Raw genomic sequence first — 20,270 nt, 5'->3', positions numbered from 1 at the left:
AAAGTATCCAAGGTCATGCATCAACAATCAGGTACCTTCACTGGAGGATGGCCAATGGTGTCCAGAAAACCTCTGTTAGCTGGGAAGGCATGTGGCTGGTGACTGCTCTGGAGTTCTGGTTTCAAAATGGCTTTCTCCCAGGACGTTCCTCTCTAGGCTTCAGCTTCTCTCCAAAATGTCACTCACAGTTGCTCTTGGGGCATTTTTGTCCTCTCTTAGCTTCTCCCAAGCAAAAATCTGCTTTCAAGGGCCATCTCCAAAATGTCTCTGTAAACTGCAGTTCCTCTCTCAGCTCCTGTGCATTCTTCAAAGTGTCCCTCTTGGCTGTAGCAAGCTCACTCCTATCTGAGCTTATATAGTGCTCCAGTAAAGTAATCAAGGCCCATGCTGAATGGGCCGGGCCACACCTCCATGGAAATTATCCAGTGAAACATCTCACCCACAGTTCAGTGATCACATCTCCACAGAAACATCCAATCAAAAGTCTGCAACCCAATCAACAGCAAAGCATTTCCTGCCCATACAAGACTGCATCAAAGATAATGGTGTTTTGGGGGACATAATATGTCCAAACCAGTACAGAGTTCAACATCTTCAGGTATTTCCCTCTAGCTATTCCAACACACTAAAAACTAAAAGGTGATGTCTATATAACGCATAAGAATACCCTCCAGAATGACCTCTCAATTCCATTTGAAATCTCTCAGCCACTGGAACCTTATTTTGTTTCATCTCTCTTTCCCCTTTTGGTTAAGACAATCCTCTCAATCCCACAATGCTGGGTCCAGGCTTGACCCCAGGAGTCATTTCTTGCATTGCCAGGGAGATGTACACCCCTGGGTGTCATATCCCACATAGTGGGGAGGGTAGTGAGTTCACCTGACAAGTAGGCTTAGCGGGGGGCACATCTGAGCAACACAGAGGCTTTCTGGGGGGGGGGACTCCTAGGCACAATTATAAGTAGGCTTAGCCGCTCCCTTGACGCAACTAGCCTCACTAAGGAGAGCCCCCAGATCAAGGGCTTGGTCCACTAAATTGGTGGTCCTCAACGTCTGCGGTAAAATCAACAATAACCCAAGAATGGAAGTCCAACATTTCCACATTTCTCCTCAGTTCCTCAGGGGGCCCTGCAAATACACTTTTACTCTCTGTCCATATCACTCTGGGATGTATCAGGATTTCACCCCAGTGTGTATAAACTCGTCAAGTCCCACTTCCCTTTCACAGCTCCATGCACCTATGGTGTTCAAACAAACTGATCATACAGGTTAAATTACCTAGTGCACTACAGAAAACATAGATCCTGCACCAAATAAACATCTCCTCCCTTGGTCTTGCACAAAAGTTGTAGTTTTCAAACCCAGTCAGTATCTTCCTTTACCTTTGGGCCTGATTTGCCTTAGTCCTAACCATAGCCGCTTCTTTCACATCTCTAACTGCAGTCTGAGCTCTTTTTCAGCTCTTTCAGCAGTTGCCATATGGGGTAATGTTGACATTCGTAGCTGCCAGGTTCTAGCTCCAAGTCTCAGATGTCACATAGATACCCAAAGTTCCAGAGCTCGACCAGGTTATATACAAGGAGCTCAACATCTCAGGATTTGGAGATAACCAATACAACTCAGGAATAGATGTGACTGCTGTAAGACCTTACAATCTAGGGACCATTACAATAAGCATTCCTCTGGTAAGCTGTGCCCGAAGGTTCAGTTCTGAGTTTATACATTGCCATTAGTTTACATAGTGAGGCATTATAATGTTTGTCATCTCGTTTCTGGTGTGCTTCACTCAAAATGCTGTACTCAAGATCCATTCACCCATCTTCGTGTCTCACAGCTTCATTCCTTCATGTAGCCTGCTTAGCATTCTAGTGTATGTAAACACCACAGCTCACCATTCCGTTCATCAGTCAGTGCACCCCTAGATGACCTCTGCCCATTGCAAATTGTGAATACTGCTGCCATAAACACTAGTGTGCAAATGTCTGTTCATGTCCTTGCTCTCAGATCTTCCAAGTATATACCCCACAGTGGGGTTGCAGGACCTTGTGACACCCCCATACCTAGCTTCTTGTGGAATCACCACCCTGCCCTCCAGATAGGCTACACTATTCTACTTCCCCATCAACAGTGAATACATACATCTTTCTCTCCAAGTTCTCTCTAGCTCTTATGTCCATCTGTTTATTTTTTCCCTGCAATTTTATAAAGATATATTCAAATACCATACAATCATCCACAATGTATAATCAATTGTTTACAGTATCATCATATAGTTGTGCATTCATCACCACAATTAGCACTTACATATATTCATTACTCAGAGAAAGAACTGAAACAAAAGAATATAAAAAGTATAAAAGGAAAAGTAAAAATAAGATAAAATACAGCCACAAAGAGGAAGAGGTGAAAAAAGTAAAAAAACACAAGAAAAAAGAAAAAGAAAGAAAAAATGGCAGCTAAAAAGTCACAAAAGAAAAGGTAAAAATAAAATAAAATACCATAAAAAAGTCAGACAACAACACTGATGCCAAGAATCCCATACCCCTCCCTTATGTCCCCCTCTTATAGGCATTTAGCTTTGGTATATTGCCTTTTGTTACAATTAAAGAGAGCATATTGCAATGCTACTGTTAACTATAGATTCTAGTTTGCATTGATTGTTTTTCCCCCAATATCACCCCCTTTTTAACACCTTGCAAAGCTGACATTCATTTGTTCTCCCTCATGCAAAAACATATTTGTATAATTTATCACAATCATTGACCGCTCTAAGTTTCACTAAGCAAAACAGTCCCAGTCTTTATCTTCTATCTTTCCTTCTGGCATCCTACATGCTCCTAACCTTTCTTTTTCAACTGTACTCACAGTCATCTTTGTTCAGTGTACTTACATTATTGTGCTACCATCTCCCAACATTGTGCTCCAAACCTCTTTCTCCTGTCTTCCTATCTGTAGTGCTCCCTTTAGTATTTCCTGTAGAGCAGGTATTTTGTTCACAAACTCTGTCATCATCTGTTTGTCAGAGAAAATTTTAAACTCTTCTTCATATTTGAAGGACAGTTTTGCCAAATATAAAATTCTTGGTTGGTGTTTTTTCTCTTTCAATATCTTAAATATATCTTACCACTGCCTTCTCACTTCCATGGTCTCTACTGAGAAATATGCACATAGTCTTATTGATCTTCCCTTGTATGTGATGGATCACTTTCTCTTGCTGCTTCCAGAATTCTCCCTTTGTCTCTGACATTTGATAATATGATTATTAAGTGTCTTGGTGTAAAGCTGTTCAGATCTATTCTGTTTGGAGTTCACTGCACTTCTTGGATCTGTAATTTTATGTGTTTCATACGGGATGGGAAATTTTCAGTGACTATTTCCTCCATTATTGCCTCTGCTGTTTTTCCCTTCTCTTCCCCTTCTGGGACACCCATGACATGTACATTCATGTGCTTCATGTTGTCACTCAGTTTCCTGAGATGTCGCTTATATCTCTCCATTCTTTTCCCCCTCTGTTCTTTTGTATGTAGGGTCTCAGATGTCCTGTTCTCCAGTTCATGAATCTTTTCTTCTGCCTTCTGAAATCTGCTGCTGTATGTCACCATTGTGTCCTTCATCACCTGTGTTGTGCTTTTCATTCCCATAAGTTCTGCCAATTGTTTTTTCAACTTTCAATTTCTTCCTTGTGTTTGCACAATGTCTTCTTTATATCTTTTATCTCTTTCACCATATCTTCCCTCAACTTATTGAAATGATTTTTGGATTGATTTTTTTAATTGATTTAGGACATTTGTTTTATTAATAATTAATTGTTTCAATTCCTTTATCTCAGTTGTTCCTTTGACTGGGCCATATCTTTGTTTTTCTTAGTGTGATTTTTCATTTTCTGTTGTCTAGGCATCTGATTTCCTTGATGGCTCCAGTCAGATTTTCCCGGACCAGAGGGCCTCAGGTCTCAGGAGGAGGCTGTTTATTCAGTATTAGGTTTCCCTGAAGGTGAGTCCTAGAAGATTGACAGACTTTCCTGTGGGGCCTCTATACTCTGTGCTTTCCCTATCCAGCCCAGCAGGTGGTGCTTTTCAGCCTGCAGCTCCCCACTGGTGTAAAGAGGTGCAGTCCCTTTAATTCATAGTGGACCTTGACTAGTGAGGGGCTGAGAATGTCAGAAGCCAAGCTTAATTTGTTTCTGGTTTATTTGTTTGTTTTCCCCCTGGTCCTGGGTTCTGAATTCTCTGAGGGATGGCCACAACTTAAGCTGGTCCCATCCCCATTTTCTTAGGGAAGATACACCCCCCTAGGGAATTATCTTCTCCATTTGAACTCCTCCTTTGTCTTTCTGGCTCTGTTAACTCCACACTTACCTGGGTCAGCATGAAATTGAAGATGCCTGAGGCTTTCTCTAATGGGCTGTTTAGAATGAGAGAAAAAAAATGGAAAAAGAGCAAAAGCCCCTTTTCAGAGCCAGTGCCCACCCCTTCAGTTTTCTTGGGACACAGCCCTCTTCCAGTATTCTGAGATCAGCCATCTCCAAAAGTCTCTGTTGCTTTTTTTTTTTTTTTATTTATAGATATATATTTTTCCCCATCCGCCCTGCCTCCTCCCTGCTGGAAGGAACCTGCTTCCCTTCCTGCTCCAATTATCTGTGCTTCTAGCTTATATTCAGTAGTCCATATTTGTTAATTAAAACCACAATTGGAGTTTGGTTGAGTTACTTTCCCTGTAACCTGTTTCTGTCTTTCTTTCCACATGGCAGTGTTTCAGCTAGGCCTGCCCTGTTTTAGGGAGGAAGGATTTTAGCTCTGGATTTGTGGATCTTTACTTATGATTCTGTGCTACAATCTGAGCCATTCCACCCTTTCCAGGCTGGTGTACAACGTGCATCCATTCACAGATGTCTCCCAACAGTTGTTCCAGATTATTTACTAGTTGCTCTAGAAGGCTAACTAAATTCCACACCTCTCTATGCCACCATCTTGCTCTACCCCCCAGCAGTTTGCTTCTTCAATGCCAGTAAGAGACTGTCTCTTTCTCCACAAATGGTCTAGTCATTCTTTTAAGTGCTAATTAAGTGAGGACCTAGCAGAACAATCTCCCTTTTGATTAATTAAAAATTAACAGAATAATCCCACTTAATTACCTCTGCAAAATCACCTTTTCCATATAATGTAACCTAACCAAGGAAGTCATAGCCATCACCTTTGCCATATTCTGCAAGTTATACCTTCTTCCCACACTCAAGAAGAGATGATACATGAGGGTAACTCATTGGGGGTCACTTTAGGGTCCTTCTGCCCCATCACCTTTGCTAGAAAAGGGATGCCCTACAAACAGTCTGTTTCTTAATTCTCATTTCTGAATCAAAGTATTTGTTCCTGAATTTGATTGGTGGAATTCAAGTTACATGCTTGTACCCTAGCTTCAAGGGAGGTTAGATAATGTTTTTTTTTTATATTAAAATTTGGGGATGCAAGACTCATGATATAGAAATTATCAAAATGTAGCTTGAGTGTTCAAAAATTATGAGCTGCCACTAATGACTGAAATCACCCATACATGTAAATTACCTTAGAAGCAATAGACTTAATTTGTAGTGTGCAAGTCCCAAGTTCATTGTGGCTGGAATGTTGCAACTCTGTGCTTATTTTCAGGGATGTTTGGGGCCAAGGTGCTGCAGCCCATTTTGGGCTACTTGACTGTAGAGATATAAAAGACCCCTCCTCAGCTGAGGCTATGACTTTTCGGAAGGCAAGGAATCTCACCTGTTTCTTGGTGGTTTATGATTTGAAGATAAGGCACATCCCATATGTTTTTAAAAGGTATTTGGAAGCTGAGCCTGGAATTCTTGGATCAAGCAGGTATTTTGTCTGTCTACTCTTTCTCCAGCTTTGTTGTATCTTTTACCTTTATTAAAACCTTGCATGTATGTAGGCCATGGGGTACATAACAGCTCCAAACCAGCACACTTCACCCTCTGGACCCCCAAAAGACACGTTCTTTCCATATGCAAAATACATTCATTCTATGACAATATCACAAAATCCTAAATCATTTCAGCAACAAATAAGTACAAAATCTTATCAAAATCAGTTATAGGCATGGTCTCTCCTAAGACAAAGTTCTCTGGCTGTGGACCTGTGAAACTTAGAACAAGTTATGTGCTTCTGATATACGAAGGAGGGACAGTCATACTATAAATGTCGTGTGCCAGTTTGGATGTATTATGTCCCCCAAAACACCATGTTCTTTGATGCAGTCTTGTGTAGGCTGATGTATTAGTGTTGATTCAGTTGGAATCTTTGGATTAGGTTGTTTCTATGGAGATGTGACCCACCCAACTGTGTAATGCCTTTGATTAGATCATTTCCATGGAGGTGTGGCCCTGCCCATTCAACATGGGTCTTGATTTAATTAGTGGGATACTTTAAAAAGAGCCACGCAGGCCCAGATCTTGCTGCAGCTGAGAGAGACATTTTGAAGATGGCCATTGGAAACTGACACTGACATTTTGGAGAAGGCCATTTTGAAATGCAACCTGGGACAAGCAGACACCAGCCATGTGCCTTCCCAGCTAATAGAGGTTTTCTGGATGCCAGTGGTCTTTCTCCAGTGAAGGTACCCTATTGTTGATGCCTTACCTTGGACACTTAATGGCCTTAAGACTGTAACTTTGTAAACAAATAAATCCCTTTATAAAAGCCAATCCAAGGGGAACCTAAAATGGTGGCTAGGTGAGACAGGACAAAAAAAAATCTCTGTGAAAAATACTAGAAAAAAACCAGAAGGAGACCCAGAGTACCAGTTTCAGTGATGCGCCAGTTGGATGAGGCCTCCTAGCACCACAGGGGCCATATATTTGATGTAACCAGGAGTCTGTGTTCCCAAATGAGTGAGTAAGCTAGCTGGAAGACCCGCAGCTGTGCTGTGGTGTGGGGAAGCCAGGGGTTGGCGGCTGGAGACAAACTGGTTCTTTAAAAAAAAAAAAAGGGAAAAACTCAGGAGCGGCCGCAGTTGCTGATGGTGGAAACTGTGCAGCAAAACACGACAGGAGTGAGCTGAGCCGGCCTCTCGGTGTCGGCCGTGGAGGATAGCTCACAGCAGACACCCTCGGGACTGGGGAGTGCAGGGGAGAGCCAGAGGGCGGGAGAAGCCCCGCGGCTTATAGCTGGACCCCCGGAGGGCTGGATAAACTCCTGCCCAGAGCTGTGCTCATAGCCCAGAGCCCCATCAGTTGTCCCAGAGCTGGGAAGGAGGAACTGTGCGAAGAGAGGGGGCTGTGGAGATGCCCCATTCAACCATTTGTGCATCGGGCTGAGAGCGCCCCAGCACAGCAGGGCGGCCCGGGGCTTCCCTTGAGGGATGGCGCACAGTTGTGACGTAGCACAGCCTTCCCTCAGCAGAGGTCCTGGAAGATCACAGCTGAGAAAGAGGGCCTGCTCGAAAAACCCAGGGACGCTCCGCCAAGTCCGGTGGTTTGTGGGTCAGCGAGAGAGAGGGTCTGGGACGGATCCGAAATGAAGTCTTAGACTCTTGTGACAGCCTTGAATCTCCAGGCACACCTGGGGGGATTGAATATTAAAACTTCCCTGCCTCCCTGGCCTCCCGGACACACGCCCCACATTCCGGGTGGACGGCTCTAGCAACACACCCAAACTGAGTTCACCAACTGAACCCCGCAAGAATCATTTCCCAACACAAGGGACAAGGTTGGGGAGAGCTGACTTGAGGGGTATAGGTGACTCACAGACGCCACCTGCTGGTTAGCTAGAGAAAGTGTATGCCACCAACCTGTGTTTCTGAAAAATTAGATTGGCATTTTTTTTTAACAACTCGAAAGAACCCTATCAAGCAAAGAAAATGCCAAGAGGCCAAAAACAACAGAAAATCTCAATGCATATGATAAAACCAGATGATATGGAGAACCCAAGTCCAAACACCCCTATCAAAATGTCAGAAGACACCCAGTTCTTGGCTCAATTAATCAAAGAACTACAATCAAGGAACAAAAACATGGCAAAGGATTTAAAGGACATCAAGAAGACCATAGCCCAGGATATAAGCAGCATAAAGAAGACCCTAGAAGAGCATAAAGAAGACATTGCAAGAGTAAATAAAAAAATAGAAGATCTTATGGAAATAAAAGAAACTGTTGGCCAAATTAAAAAGATTCTGGATATTCACAATACAAGATTAGAGGAAGCTGAACAATGCCTCAGTGTCCTAGAAGTCCACAGAACAGAAAATGAACAAACAAAAGAAAGAATGGAGAAAAAAATTGAAAAAATCTAAATGGATCTCAGGGATACAATAGATAAAATAAAACGTCCAAACTTACGACTCATTGGTGTCCCAGAAAGGGAAGAGAAGGGTAAAGGTGTAGAAAGAGTATTCAAAGAAATTGTTGGTGAAAACTTCCCAAATCTTCTACACAATATAAATACACAAAGCATAAATGCCCAGAGAACTCCAAATAGAATAAATCCAAACAAACCCACTCCGAGACATATTCTGACCAAACTCTCAAATACTGAAGAGAAGGAGCAAGTTCTGAAAGCAGCAAGAGAAAAGCAATTCACCACATACAAAGGAAACAACATAAGACTAAGTTGTGACTACTCCGCGGCCACCATGGAGGTGAGAAAGCAGTGGCATGACATATTTAAAATCCTGAGAGAGAAAAATTTCCAACCAAGAATACTTTATCCAGCAAAACTCTCCTTCAAATTTGAGGGAGAGCTTAAATTTTTCACAGACAAACAAATGCTGAGAGACTTTGCCAATAAAAGACCTGCCCTACTCCAGATACTGGAGAGCTCTACTGGCAGAAAAACAAAGAAAGGAGAGAGAGATATAGAGAATTTTAACAGACATGTATAGAACCTTACATCCCAAGTCACCAGGACACTCATTTTTCTCTAGGGATCATGGATCTTTCTCCAGAAGGGACCATAGACTGGGACATAAAACAAGCCTCAATAAATTTAAGAAGAAAAAAGAAAATTAAATATATTCAAAGCACATACTCCAACCACAATGGAATACAAATAGAAGTCAATAATTTTTTGAATTGTAACTCCACTATTTACTTCCTACATGATATAAAATGCACAAACTCTAAGGACAAATCAGTGGTTTTGAGCTCAACGTAAAATATGTAATTTTTGACAAGAACTATATAAAGGTAGGGGAATGGAGGAGTATAGGAACATAGTCTATGTGTCCTATAGAAGTTAAGCTGGTATCAAAGAGAAATGGGGGAAGGGGCAATGGGGAGTTAAGAAATGAGTGTAAGGTTGCTGTTTGAGGTAGGGAAATTTCTAGCAATGGAGGGTGGGAAGGTGATAGCATTACAACATTCTAAATGTGATTAATCCCACTAATGGAATGCTAGTGAGGGGGTGGAATGGGAAGATTTAGGCTGTATATATGTTTCCACAGTTGAGAAAAAAAGACAGTCTAAATAGACAACAAGTGAATGCCAAGGATGACCCTGGATAGGATCGAACAATGAAGGACAGGAGGCTCAAAGGGACATAGTTGAGACATAAGGAAAAGGAAATATAGAATGTAAGCTTTGTATCATAGTTGAATCTCTTGTACTTCTTAGCTGCGCTTAATGGGATTGCATAAAAGAATGTTCTTGTTCATGGGAATTGTATATGAGAATTATAGTGTATGTTCAAGGATGTGTGCAGCTAGCTCTCATATGTTCAGAAGACAGAGCAATAGATGATGAATGATAGATAGGGAGAGAGGGAGGGAGAGAGGGAGGGAGGGAGGGAAAGAAATAGCAGTGGGACAACATGTTGAAGTTTGTGGATCGGGGGGTATTGGGGGGTATTGGGGGGGTCAGGGAATGCTGGAGTTCTGCATATGGGGTTTGTATGGTTTTTGCAACTGTTCCTATAACTTTGAATTTACTCCAAAATAAAATGTTAAAAAAAAAAAAGCCAATCCATTTCTGTTGTTTTGCAAAACAGCAGCATTAGCAAACCAGAACATATTGCCATTTCCATAGGGAGAAATTGGAAGGAAAACAGGGTTCAAGGTCCCAAACAGTTCCAAAAACCTGAGGGCAGATGTCTTTGATTTCAACATCTGAGAGTCATGTATAGAATGACATTTTATCCTTGGGGCTCGAGAGAGTGGCAGCCCCACCGTCTCCAAGGGCTTATGCAGTGGCCCTGCTCTCTCCTAACACTGGGGTGAGGGATCCAACATATTTCTGAGTTGCTACATCTATTGCATGAGCCAATACTTTCCCTTCTCTGTATACATCATCCCAATCAAACACAAGTGAAAATCCTAGGAATCCAGTGCTGCAGTGGTTATTTCCACACTATTTATCCCCAGAAAAAAAAGCCCTGTTGCAACTTAACTGGCAAGGGATACATCACCAAAATGCCAACCCAAGGGACTGTTCTTTAAGGTTATATCTGGTTATAACTGTCTTTGCCTTCTCCCCCAAACAGAACATGAGAAACAGACTTGAGTAGTAGGGGTATATTACTTCAGAGGTGATTCAAAGTAGCACAGCTGAGGAAATGGGAAATTTGAGACAAGAGAGAGAAATCAATAAAGGATGTGTTAGTGGGTGTGTTGTCACAGTGGGCAACTGGAGCTCAAGCCTGAAGGACACTCACACAAACCATGTGGAACACACCTCAGAAATTTCCCGCCAAAGGGCAGGGGAGCTGAGGCCTTTGTCCACTGATTCCCGTTTCCATATTTTAAGGAGGGCACCCAAGAGAATTAACTCCCCAGGTTTCTGGGTTGAGTATGTGGATTGTGGAGCAAGATCCTATGGTTCTGGAGATCGTCTCAGTTATAGAGAAAAAGATATATGTAATCAAGGTGGAAACCTGTTGGAATGCAGATAAACTCAAATGGGTCCTAAGAAATGGAACAGGGAATTAACATGCCTACTACTAACATTAATATATATAAACACACACATATATATACACTAATATTTACAATAATACAAATATTCTATTTTATATTTCCATATTTGTCTGAACATCACTATTTCATAAACCAAATATTACATTCATTATAAAAACTAAGTATAAATAAAAAAATTTCATAGCCACATAATTTTCCTGCAGGAACCCAATGTACTTAAAACAGAATTTGCTATTTTAATTTTCTTGGAATTCTATTTCTTATGCTTATTTAAGAAATTTGCAGAGAAAGAAAAAATCATTATTAAACATTCTAGCTTGAATAACATTATAGCACACTGTAAACAAATAAGTGAAAATATTGTTTGTGATAATAGCCTAACTCCAGACAATACATTCAATAAGTAAATACTTCTCTAAATGAAATCTTAGTCACTAAGAAAGCAAACTGTTGCAAAGCTAATGTGTTGTTTGAGTATATAAAGATTCATCTCACAGAAAGATTTGACTGGGTGGTTTAAGCAAATGACTGTTACTGGGATTCTTTCCTTTAAATTTACTATTATTTTTTACCCATTTGATCATTAATTCACATGTACACAGCAGATTTATTTGTGTGAAATTGCCTGAGAATCACATAGAAAAAAAACAGAAAAACAAAAAAGCCTCTGAGTGTCAACTAGAAAAAAATTCTCTATTACCGGGAGAGCAGTCAAATACCCACTGACTTTTCTGTTTATTAAGAACTGCCTTATCACATGTTCACATTTGATAGTCCTGGTCATTGTTTCAACCTAGAATTTCGGAAGGCCCACATAAGAGAACACCACCCCCCATCCTCCCCAAGGTGGTTTTTAAATTGCTTTATTCTTGACTATAATATCTGACTTCAGGTTCCGACTACAGGGAATACTGGCATCTTCTTAACTATCCTCTGGGCTATGAAGTCCTGGGTAAGCTGCCCAAACACGGCTGCTCTGAGGATGAGTTAGACCAGAGTATCTTATATATGGCTGACACAATGTATTTAGAAAAACAGAGGAACAAATGAAGAGGTGCTATGGTGATGGTGTTTGAGATCATTTGAAAGAAAGAACTGCCCTGTGACCATTTCACTTTAACAGTGAAGGGTTTAGGAAAACATTTCTTTATCAATAGAGTTTTATAAACTCAATTATAAAACCATGTGTAGAAAATATCTGCTCCAGGTCATTTTCAATCTTAATATTTGAATCAAATAAAAGTGTCTCAGTATGAAGGTCAAAATATCTGCACTTCTGAGGTATACCTGAGTGAATGTTCTAGGCTGCTATTTTAAGAAACTTTCTTAGAACGGGCGGATAAAAAATATTTAGTAAGGACCCCTCCTGTGGGGTAGGAAGAAGCAGCTGCTGGTGATTCCAGAATATTTTGGGTACCCTGGCAAAGTCCACAGTTCTAGGAGCACAGGTTTTTGAAACTCCTCTGCTACTTTCCCTGTTTACTACTATGCCTGGGTGAAAAGTGCAATCCATAGCATAGACACTGTTCTCAGAGGCCTTGCCCTTCATGGGCTCACATCCATCCCAGAAAGCGATTTCAGGACCGCCCTCTCTTTCCCCTGTCCTCTCTGGAGTCTGGCTGCCCTTTCTTTCTGAATGACATGAGCCTCAGTATCTTCAAGGTACTTAATCCTTTCAAAGGGGCTGCTCCAATGCGACTCCAAAAGTCAAACCTCTCAGCTAGGGAGGTGGGAAAAGGAGGGCAGCTACTTGTGATTTCAAGATGATTTTATTACACTTCTCTCAGTAAAGAGCAGAAGCAGTAGTTGCAAAAAGAGCTTTAACTTTGGCAGGGGATTTATCGCTCTTCAACATTTATTATTTGACTTAAGCTGCAATTATAATTTGAAATAATAATGATGATAACATTTTATACTTACTGAGCATAATGTACAGGATTTTTTAAATGGGTTTTATATTTCTTATATTTAATTCATGAGAATCCTGACACAGTGGTATATTATTGCAACTTTCAGAACAGAAACAAAGGATCAGAGCAGTTATGTAATGTTTAGATGGTGGAGCTGAGGTTTGATCATAGTCTGATGCATATCATCAGTCATTGCACTATGTTGTCTACCTGTATTCTCAACTTCAGCTATTAAGAAATGCCTTTATTTTGCCAAACATACCTTGCTACTTCTCAGTCTTGGTCCTCTGACTAGCTAGAGGTGACTTGCATCTAAATGTGCTTCCATTCTACGACTCCAGTGAGAAATTGTAATTACCTTAAAATTTTTGCTTCAATTTTGCTCAGATATTATTGACCTCTCTCTGAATCACACTTAGAACTACCATTGCAATTAATCAACCTGTGATTTAATTGCTTTATGTTTCTGTGTTCTTTGAACTGTGACATTTTAAAATATGGGCATCATATCTTATTGATTCTTATGTTCTAAGTGACCGACACAAAACTTTGTCCATATTTTCTTCATGATTGTGTTATTAAAAATAACTAATGCAATGTGAAAATGGTTCAGAGGGCAATAGAACTTCACTGCCATGTTTATATCATGATCGGAAATCAGTCTTTGTAAATGGCCTTGAGCAACCACAGCACCATCACGGAATTCATCCTCCTTGGACTGTCTGCTGACCCCCATGTCCAGGTCCTGCTCTTTGTGCTGTTCCTGGTGATTTACCTCCTGACCCTGATGGGGAACCTGTTGATGCTGCTGGTGATCAGGGCTGATTCTCACCTCTACACCCCCATGTATTTCTTTCTGAGTCAACTCTCATTTGTTGATCTCTGTTTTTCTTCAGTTATTTTGCCCAAAATGTTGGAGAACCTTCTATCTAAGATGAAAGCCATTTCAGTAGAAGGCTGCCTGGCTCAGATTTTCTTTGTGCTTGTCACTGGAGGGACTGAAGCCAGTTTGCTCACAATGATGGCCTATGACCGCTATGCTGCCATCTGCCACCCACTGCTCTATGCACAGGTGATGAGCAATAAGCTCTGTGTGAGGCTGGTGTTGGTCTCGTGGGTCTTGGGTATTCTGGACATGCTCCTCAATGTTCCCCTGGCAGTGAAAATGGACTTTTGTGGGACCTGTATCATCCCACATTACAGCTGTGAGCTGCCCTCTCTCTTTCTTCTGTCCTGCTCTGATGTCTCCATCAACCTCATTGTCATGTTCTGCTCCATCATCCCACATGGACTTGCCACTTCCCTCTCAATCTTCTACTCTTATGGCTGCATTGTCTCCACCATCCTGAGCATCAGTTCCAGCTCAGGAAGAAGCAAGGCCTTCTCTACCTGCTCCTCCCACCTCATTACAGTGAGCTTATTTTATGGTTCAGCTTTTCTTCGTTATCTCACGCCAACCTCAGGATCACCCCTGGAGTTGATCTTCTCCCTGCAGTACAATGTGATCACACCCATGCTGAATCCCCTCATCTACAGTCTGAAGAACAAGGAAGTCAAGGCAGCTCTGAAAAGAACAGTGGGAAAGTTTCTAAATGCTCTCAGTGGCAAAATAAAGAGAAGGAACGACAGGGAATTGGGATAGAAATACATGCAGCAGGACTCTGGTGAGTTATTACAGAAAACTTACTGATAACTCATGTTATCAAATTTGGCAAAATAAATCAGAAATGCCAAAGCAAGAAGCAGAGAGCTATTATAGAGTGGATAATTCAGTCAGTCCCACTTAGGAGCCAAAGAATGGATTAAATATTTATCTCATACCATAAAATTTGTTTATGAACATATTAAATAATTAATCTTATTTTTATCATTTTCGTAAGTAGAAAAGTACCTGACTCTTTGGAGTTCGTAATGAGTTCATGGAGGCATTAGGTAATGAGTTCTGGTTAGAGTTGCTGGAAGATAAATGAGTGAGTCATCGTAACGGGGCTGATGTCTTCCCAGACAGTTGCTCTCACAGGCAGTTTACTCTGGGAACTTTGGCCTGTGGAGAATTCCACACTTAGTCTAGAGTAACAGGACTGCTTGTTTCCAATTCCTGGGTTTCGGTGAGGTCCACATCTTCAGATAGGGTGACACTCGTAAGAAAACAGGAAAGGTAAAAGTTGATGCTTTAGGACAATGGAGAAATGCTAGATACCCTCAGTTAAAAGCAGGTCTGCAATGATCACTCCACCAGTAATGATCTGGGTCTGCAGCTGACAGACTGATGTTCTTTACAGACTCCTCCACAAGGCTCAGAGACAGAGCTTGGGGTGGGAGGAATGTGTGGTAATCTTTCCAAAATAAGCAGATGCAGGTCAAATTCTGGGGAAAATGTCAAAATAGGACATGTTTGATGGCCTCTGCTTTCTCTTTCTGGATCCTTCTCAATTCTTGATGCTCCTATTTCTATCTAAAGCCCAGTGCCTTACTTTTCGCTGCAAGGATCTTGCATTTCCTTAGTTGTCCAGTTGGCCAGTAACAATTTGCCGAAAGGAAATTTTCTTAAGTGTCCTTTATCCAATGATACATTTCTGAAATAATACATTCACTTGGACTGTATGATAAAAACACTTGAAAAAAACATTTCCAAATTTCTTGTAGGAGAAAAATATTTGGGTCTCTTCAGTATTGAGGATATTTTTCTCTTTTGCCTTTTGGAGAATTTGTAGGAAGGCTAGCCAATTGGTCCAAAGGTATTTTCTCCTAGAAATCATGACTTTAAATGCTTATTGATCAGCCATCCTTAATATGATATTCACCAAGTATAGGTTTTGAGAATCATCGCATACATTTTTGCTACTTTTATTCATATTTGTAAACATATTACAGCAAATAAATTATGGATCAATTTAGCATTTCAATATTTATTTCTGAACAGTGAGTACTGCTCTAGTGACAGCAAGTATGGTAGTATGGAATAGATACAATTAAGCACATATTTTTCCTTGTCAATTAAATTTTCCCGATATTCAAAACAAAAGGTTAACTAGGTCATGTAACACTCATTAACATTAGCAAATATTTTCAAATTTTAAAGAAATAGAATTTAAATTATCAAAAGTTTGCTTTAAGAGAAATCATATGTCAGTGACAGTGAACAATGTTCTTTATTTATTTACTAGTTATATTTTCTTTTGCCTAACTAGTTGTTCATCTGTTTTGCACATCGTTACATTGTGGTTGGTGGTTTTCTTATCAATGTAACTGATATACTGAATATAATAAAAATGTTGAACCTGGTCTGTCATAACTGATTCTATCTTGTAGACTTTCTTGAAGTGTCTTAATTTTATGGTTTTTCTGTTTTTGACATTAATAATTATGTAATCAAGTCTGCTCACTTTCCTTATACAATTATTTTTTCATAATCTTAGAATATACTTACATTAATATGAGGGAAATAATATCAAACATGTTTTGAATTCTTAATTCATATCATGATCCAGTTAAATACTTTACTTTAAATGATGAAATTATACATTATTATGTATAAGATAAGTTTGATCATGCCCATTATAAGGAGGAAGAAACTGAGGCTAAAAGAGATTAATAAAAATAATCCAAGGACCTTTATTAAATGATGTAACTGGAATTCAAACTATAGATCTTAGATTCTAGAGTCCATGTCTTTAATGATGAGAAAAATTGAAATAAATTTGAATTGATACCACTTGCTGTGGTAAATAATAATTTGTTTCAGTTTTCTACACAGGCACAAATGCAGGCACCCCACCCCCCACATATTTATATAGAAATATTCTTTAAACATGCATGGGTGACCAAATTTACAGTGTGATTGCTACAAGAAGGCTCTGCAATCTAGCAACTTCAGTTTCTCATGAAGTCTTCATTTTCTGATGGGTATGTCTTCCTTTGTAGAATACAGCCTATGTACCACACCACGGGCTGGTCATCCTGTTCAGTGATCATCTCTGGTAGTTTCTGAGACCCCTTGTGAACCTTCTGTCTGTCACGCAGCAGCTGTTGAATGTTTAGGGGTTGTTGTTTTTGTTGATTCTAAAGTCTTTGCTTCATCTCCTACAAGAAATGCATATCTTTCTAAAAATTACAAATCCACTTCAACATGGCTCTAAATATTTCATTTTATATTCAAAATTATTTTATTCACTGTCATTAAGTGAAAAACATGAAAAGAGAGAATAAGAATTTCCAGATAACTAATATTAACTATTATGCTTCTCCAGCCTTTTATGTGACTTTGCCTCTGGTTAGGGTGTTTCTTGCTCTTCTGGTAGTTAACCTGTCGTAAGGCATGGATGTTCTCAATTGCTGCTCAAAACAGAAGCAAATAACAAGCAATGGGACCTCGGAAGGCTGTGATCACACTGAGCGCTGACTGACAGAAAGTTACCAACAGACTCATAAATTTCCCTTTGTGTAATAACAACGTGAGAGAGCAGCTGCACATGAAGGCAGATACAGCCCCAACCTCAGCAGGGTTCTTCCATTGGAGGGGCTTCTCCACCCCTTTGGGCTTCCATGCCCCACAAGAGCCCTCCACTGCCCACTGTTCTTCCTCACCTTGTGAGGATCTCATGTGACCCCTAGAGGGGTGGCCACAGGGTGGACTTCCAATTAGCACATATAACTGGAAATAACCCCAGCACGTATGTGAATGCCAGTAAGCATCAATCATGATGAATTTCCAAACTTCTGTATCCCAAGAATAAAATTCCCTAGTGAGAGCTGCAGTATAACTGACAAAGGGGCAAGAAAGGCTGCCTTTGGGAAACCTTGTAATGTAATTGGTTCAGATTATTTTTAAAATTTAACTAGAGGTACAGTATATATTGTTGATCATTGATTATTTTAAGTATTTTTCTTTTTTCTTTTATTAGTGTAAAATACATTTAGAGAGATATATAATGCGTATGCATTATGTGAATAATAAACAGTGAATAAGTCCACAGGTAATCGTGGCTGGAACGTTAGGACCCTGTGGTATCTCTAGGATAGCTGGGTCCAAGGTGCTGAGCCTTGGCCAAACCTGAAAGAAACATAATATTCTCTAATTAGTGTGTTTCTGTGCTGTGATTTAAAACATACTGGTGATGGTGGGAGAGGGAGCCTGTGCTAGCTCATCAACAGTTTAGAGAAAATGTACTAATTGATGGTTTGAACCTGGCATCTGGTGTCTCATCTTGGTTTCTATTCTCGAGGCCAGTCAAGCAGCCTGGTTTGGACTATGTGACCAGAGAGGTAAAGACTCCTCCTCCGACTAAGCTGTGGCTTCCTGTTCATGATCTGAATCTCTGCATTATGCATGGATGAGAAAGTACTTTGGAAATGGCCCTGGAGATTTTGGAGCACTCAGTTGTCTGTCTCCTTTCTTTCTCTTGCTATGTTGTATCTTTGACTTTTATTAAAGCAGTGCATGAGTGGATTCTCTTTGTCCTTTCAATAATTCAAACAAGCATAATTAACATAATTAATGCATAAAGTGAATAGTAACTGTTTCCCCATCACATCCATAACAAATTCAGATCTAATGATATGCTGGTGAATGGTTTAGAAATTTAAAGGAAAAACTAACTCCAATTACATAAAATCAATTTCAGGAGATGTCAAATATGGGAAGAGATAATTGGGGAAACATCATTAAAACAAAATCTCCTGCCAGCCCAGAAAACCTCTCCACAAAAGTAGCAAAGAAAGAAAATTGTTTTGTTATTGACTAAGCATTGAACTGGAAGGTGATGTACATCATAGGCAACTGTTAAGAGATTGCAAAGACAGAAAGAAGTCTGACCCTTTCATATAGGCAGGCACATACAACACATGACCTGCATGTTCTCAACATAAATGATAAGTCCTCAATTAAGAGAATGTGACAGCACCATTTGTCACACACAGTTCATCCTAAATTACCTGGGAACTTGGGAGGCCATCTGAGTTGCTAATTGCCTTTGTCCAAAGGAAAATTAAACTTCTCATATCTTTATGACAGGAAGTATGTTACAAACTTGGAGCCAGATACCCAATAAATTTAGACCCCTACCCTCCCACAGAAACTGGGAGATAGGGACATTATCCTCCCTAATTATTACATTTTAAGGAGACGACTTCCAGATCCTGAAAAAAGACACTTGGGGGTTGTAATTCTGACAAGAGTCTTGTTTAACTTTCACAAAGAGTTACATACATCTCAAAGGGACAGAGAAAGAACTTAAAATTACAAATTTTCTAAGTAAATGCTCTAAGGAAAGGGAAGGGGAAGTCTCTTTCTATCAGGGAAATTATTACTATTAGTAGTAGTAGTAGTAGTAATATTTACCCTTACAAAAGAAAGACAGGACATTTTATGAATCAAGCAAAAAAATAAATCTGACAAAAATAGAGGAGAAAACTGTAATAAAAAATCATACACATAAATATCAATGAAAAATTCTCAGAAAATATTTAAAAATCTATCTATCCATTAGCAGCCAGCATTAGCAAATAAGGATTATTCTAGTGATTATAGAGACGATTTACTTTTAGAAAATGAATAAAACATCATATAATAGGTTTAAACAAAAATTAAACAATAACCTCAACAGATAAGTCAAAATATCTGGTAAAAATAAGACCCATTCTTAATTTAATAATCTTTCTTTTTTAAGTATCAGAAAAGAGAAAGGCAGTTCCTCAGTGGAGTAAAGAATTTCATCATAAACCAAAAATTGATATTAGATTTAATGCCAAACAAAACAAGACTTTTTATTAATATAATAAGATAATATAATTCTTAATAAAATTCAAACAATTTTCACAAAAATTTGGAAATTCTGGATATTTTAGCCACTGCAATAATCCAGAAATAAAGAGATTAAAAGATTCTTTAATGAAGGAGATGTGGTTATAATTATTTGCATATTGATTCTCTACTTTAAAAATCCAGTAGAATCAACCATAGAATTTCTGGATTTAGTAACAATTCAGTGAAATGACTAGAGAGGCATCACTGGAGGACAGCCAGAAAAACAGCCCTCTAGTTCCTGGAACTCAGGCAGGGTTCTCTCTCGTGCAGGTCCAGGGGTGGAACAGCTGGGTTCTTATATTTACAGCAAGGCCATGTTTTTACGTGAGGAAGAACAAATGAATTTCAACATTGCAAGGTGTTGAAAACTGGAAGGTATATGGGAAAAAAAATAATCAATGCAAACTAGAGTCTATAGTTAACAGTAACATTGTAATATGCTTCCATTAATTGTAACAAAGGCAATATACCAAAGCTAAATGTCTATGAAAGGGCAATATAAGGGAGTGGTATGAGATTCTTGGTGTTGTTATATGGCCTTTTCATTTTATTTTATTTTATTTTTATTTTTAATTCTTTTAGTTCTTTATTCTTCATTTTTTCCCTCCTCTTCCTCTTTCATTGTGGATGAAATGGAAATGTCCTCATATATTGTGG

General features: G+C 39.6%; 1 protein-coding gene across 1 annotated transcript; it reads left to right on the top strand.

Annotated features, from left to right (window-relative positions):
• Nucleotides 1-13,478: 13,478 nt before the first annotated feature.
• Nucleotides 13,479-14,450, top strand: LOC119542815 (olfactory receptor 8S1-like). The gene has a single exon (XM_037847456.1). The coding sequence runs from the start codon at nt 13,479-13,481 to the stop codon at nt 14,448-14,450; it is 972 nt and encodes a 323-aa protein (XP_037703384.1).
• Nucleotides 14,451-20,270: the final 5,820 nt, after the last annotated feature.

This window comes from Choloepus didactylus, chromosome 8 (assembly GCF_015220235.1).
Source record: "Choloepus didactylus isolate mChoDid1 chromosome 8, mChoDid1.pri, whole genome shotgun sequence".
In the NCBI taxonomy this organism is placed as follows: Eukaryota; Metazoa; Chordata; class Mammalia; order Pilosa; family Megalonychidae; genus Choloepus; species Choloepus didactylus.
This window is presented reverse-complemented; position numbering and strand designations above follow the sequence as displayed.

Coding starts and splice junctions, on each gene's coding strand:
- LOC119542815 (XM_037847456.1), top strand. CDS start 13,479: ATGGCCTTGAGCAACCACAGCACCATCACGGAATTCATCCTCCTTGGA.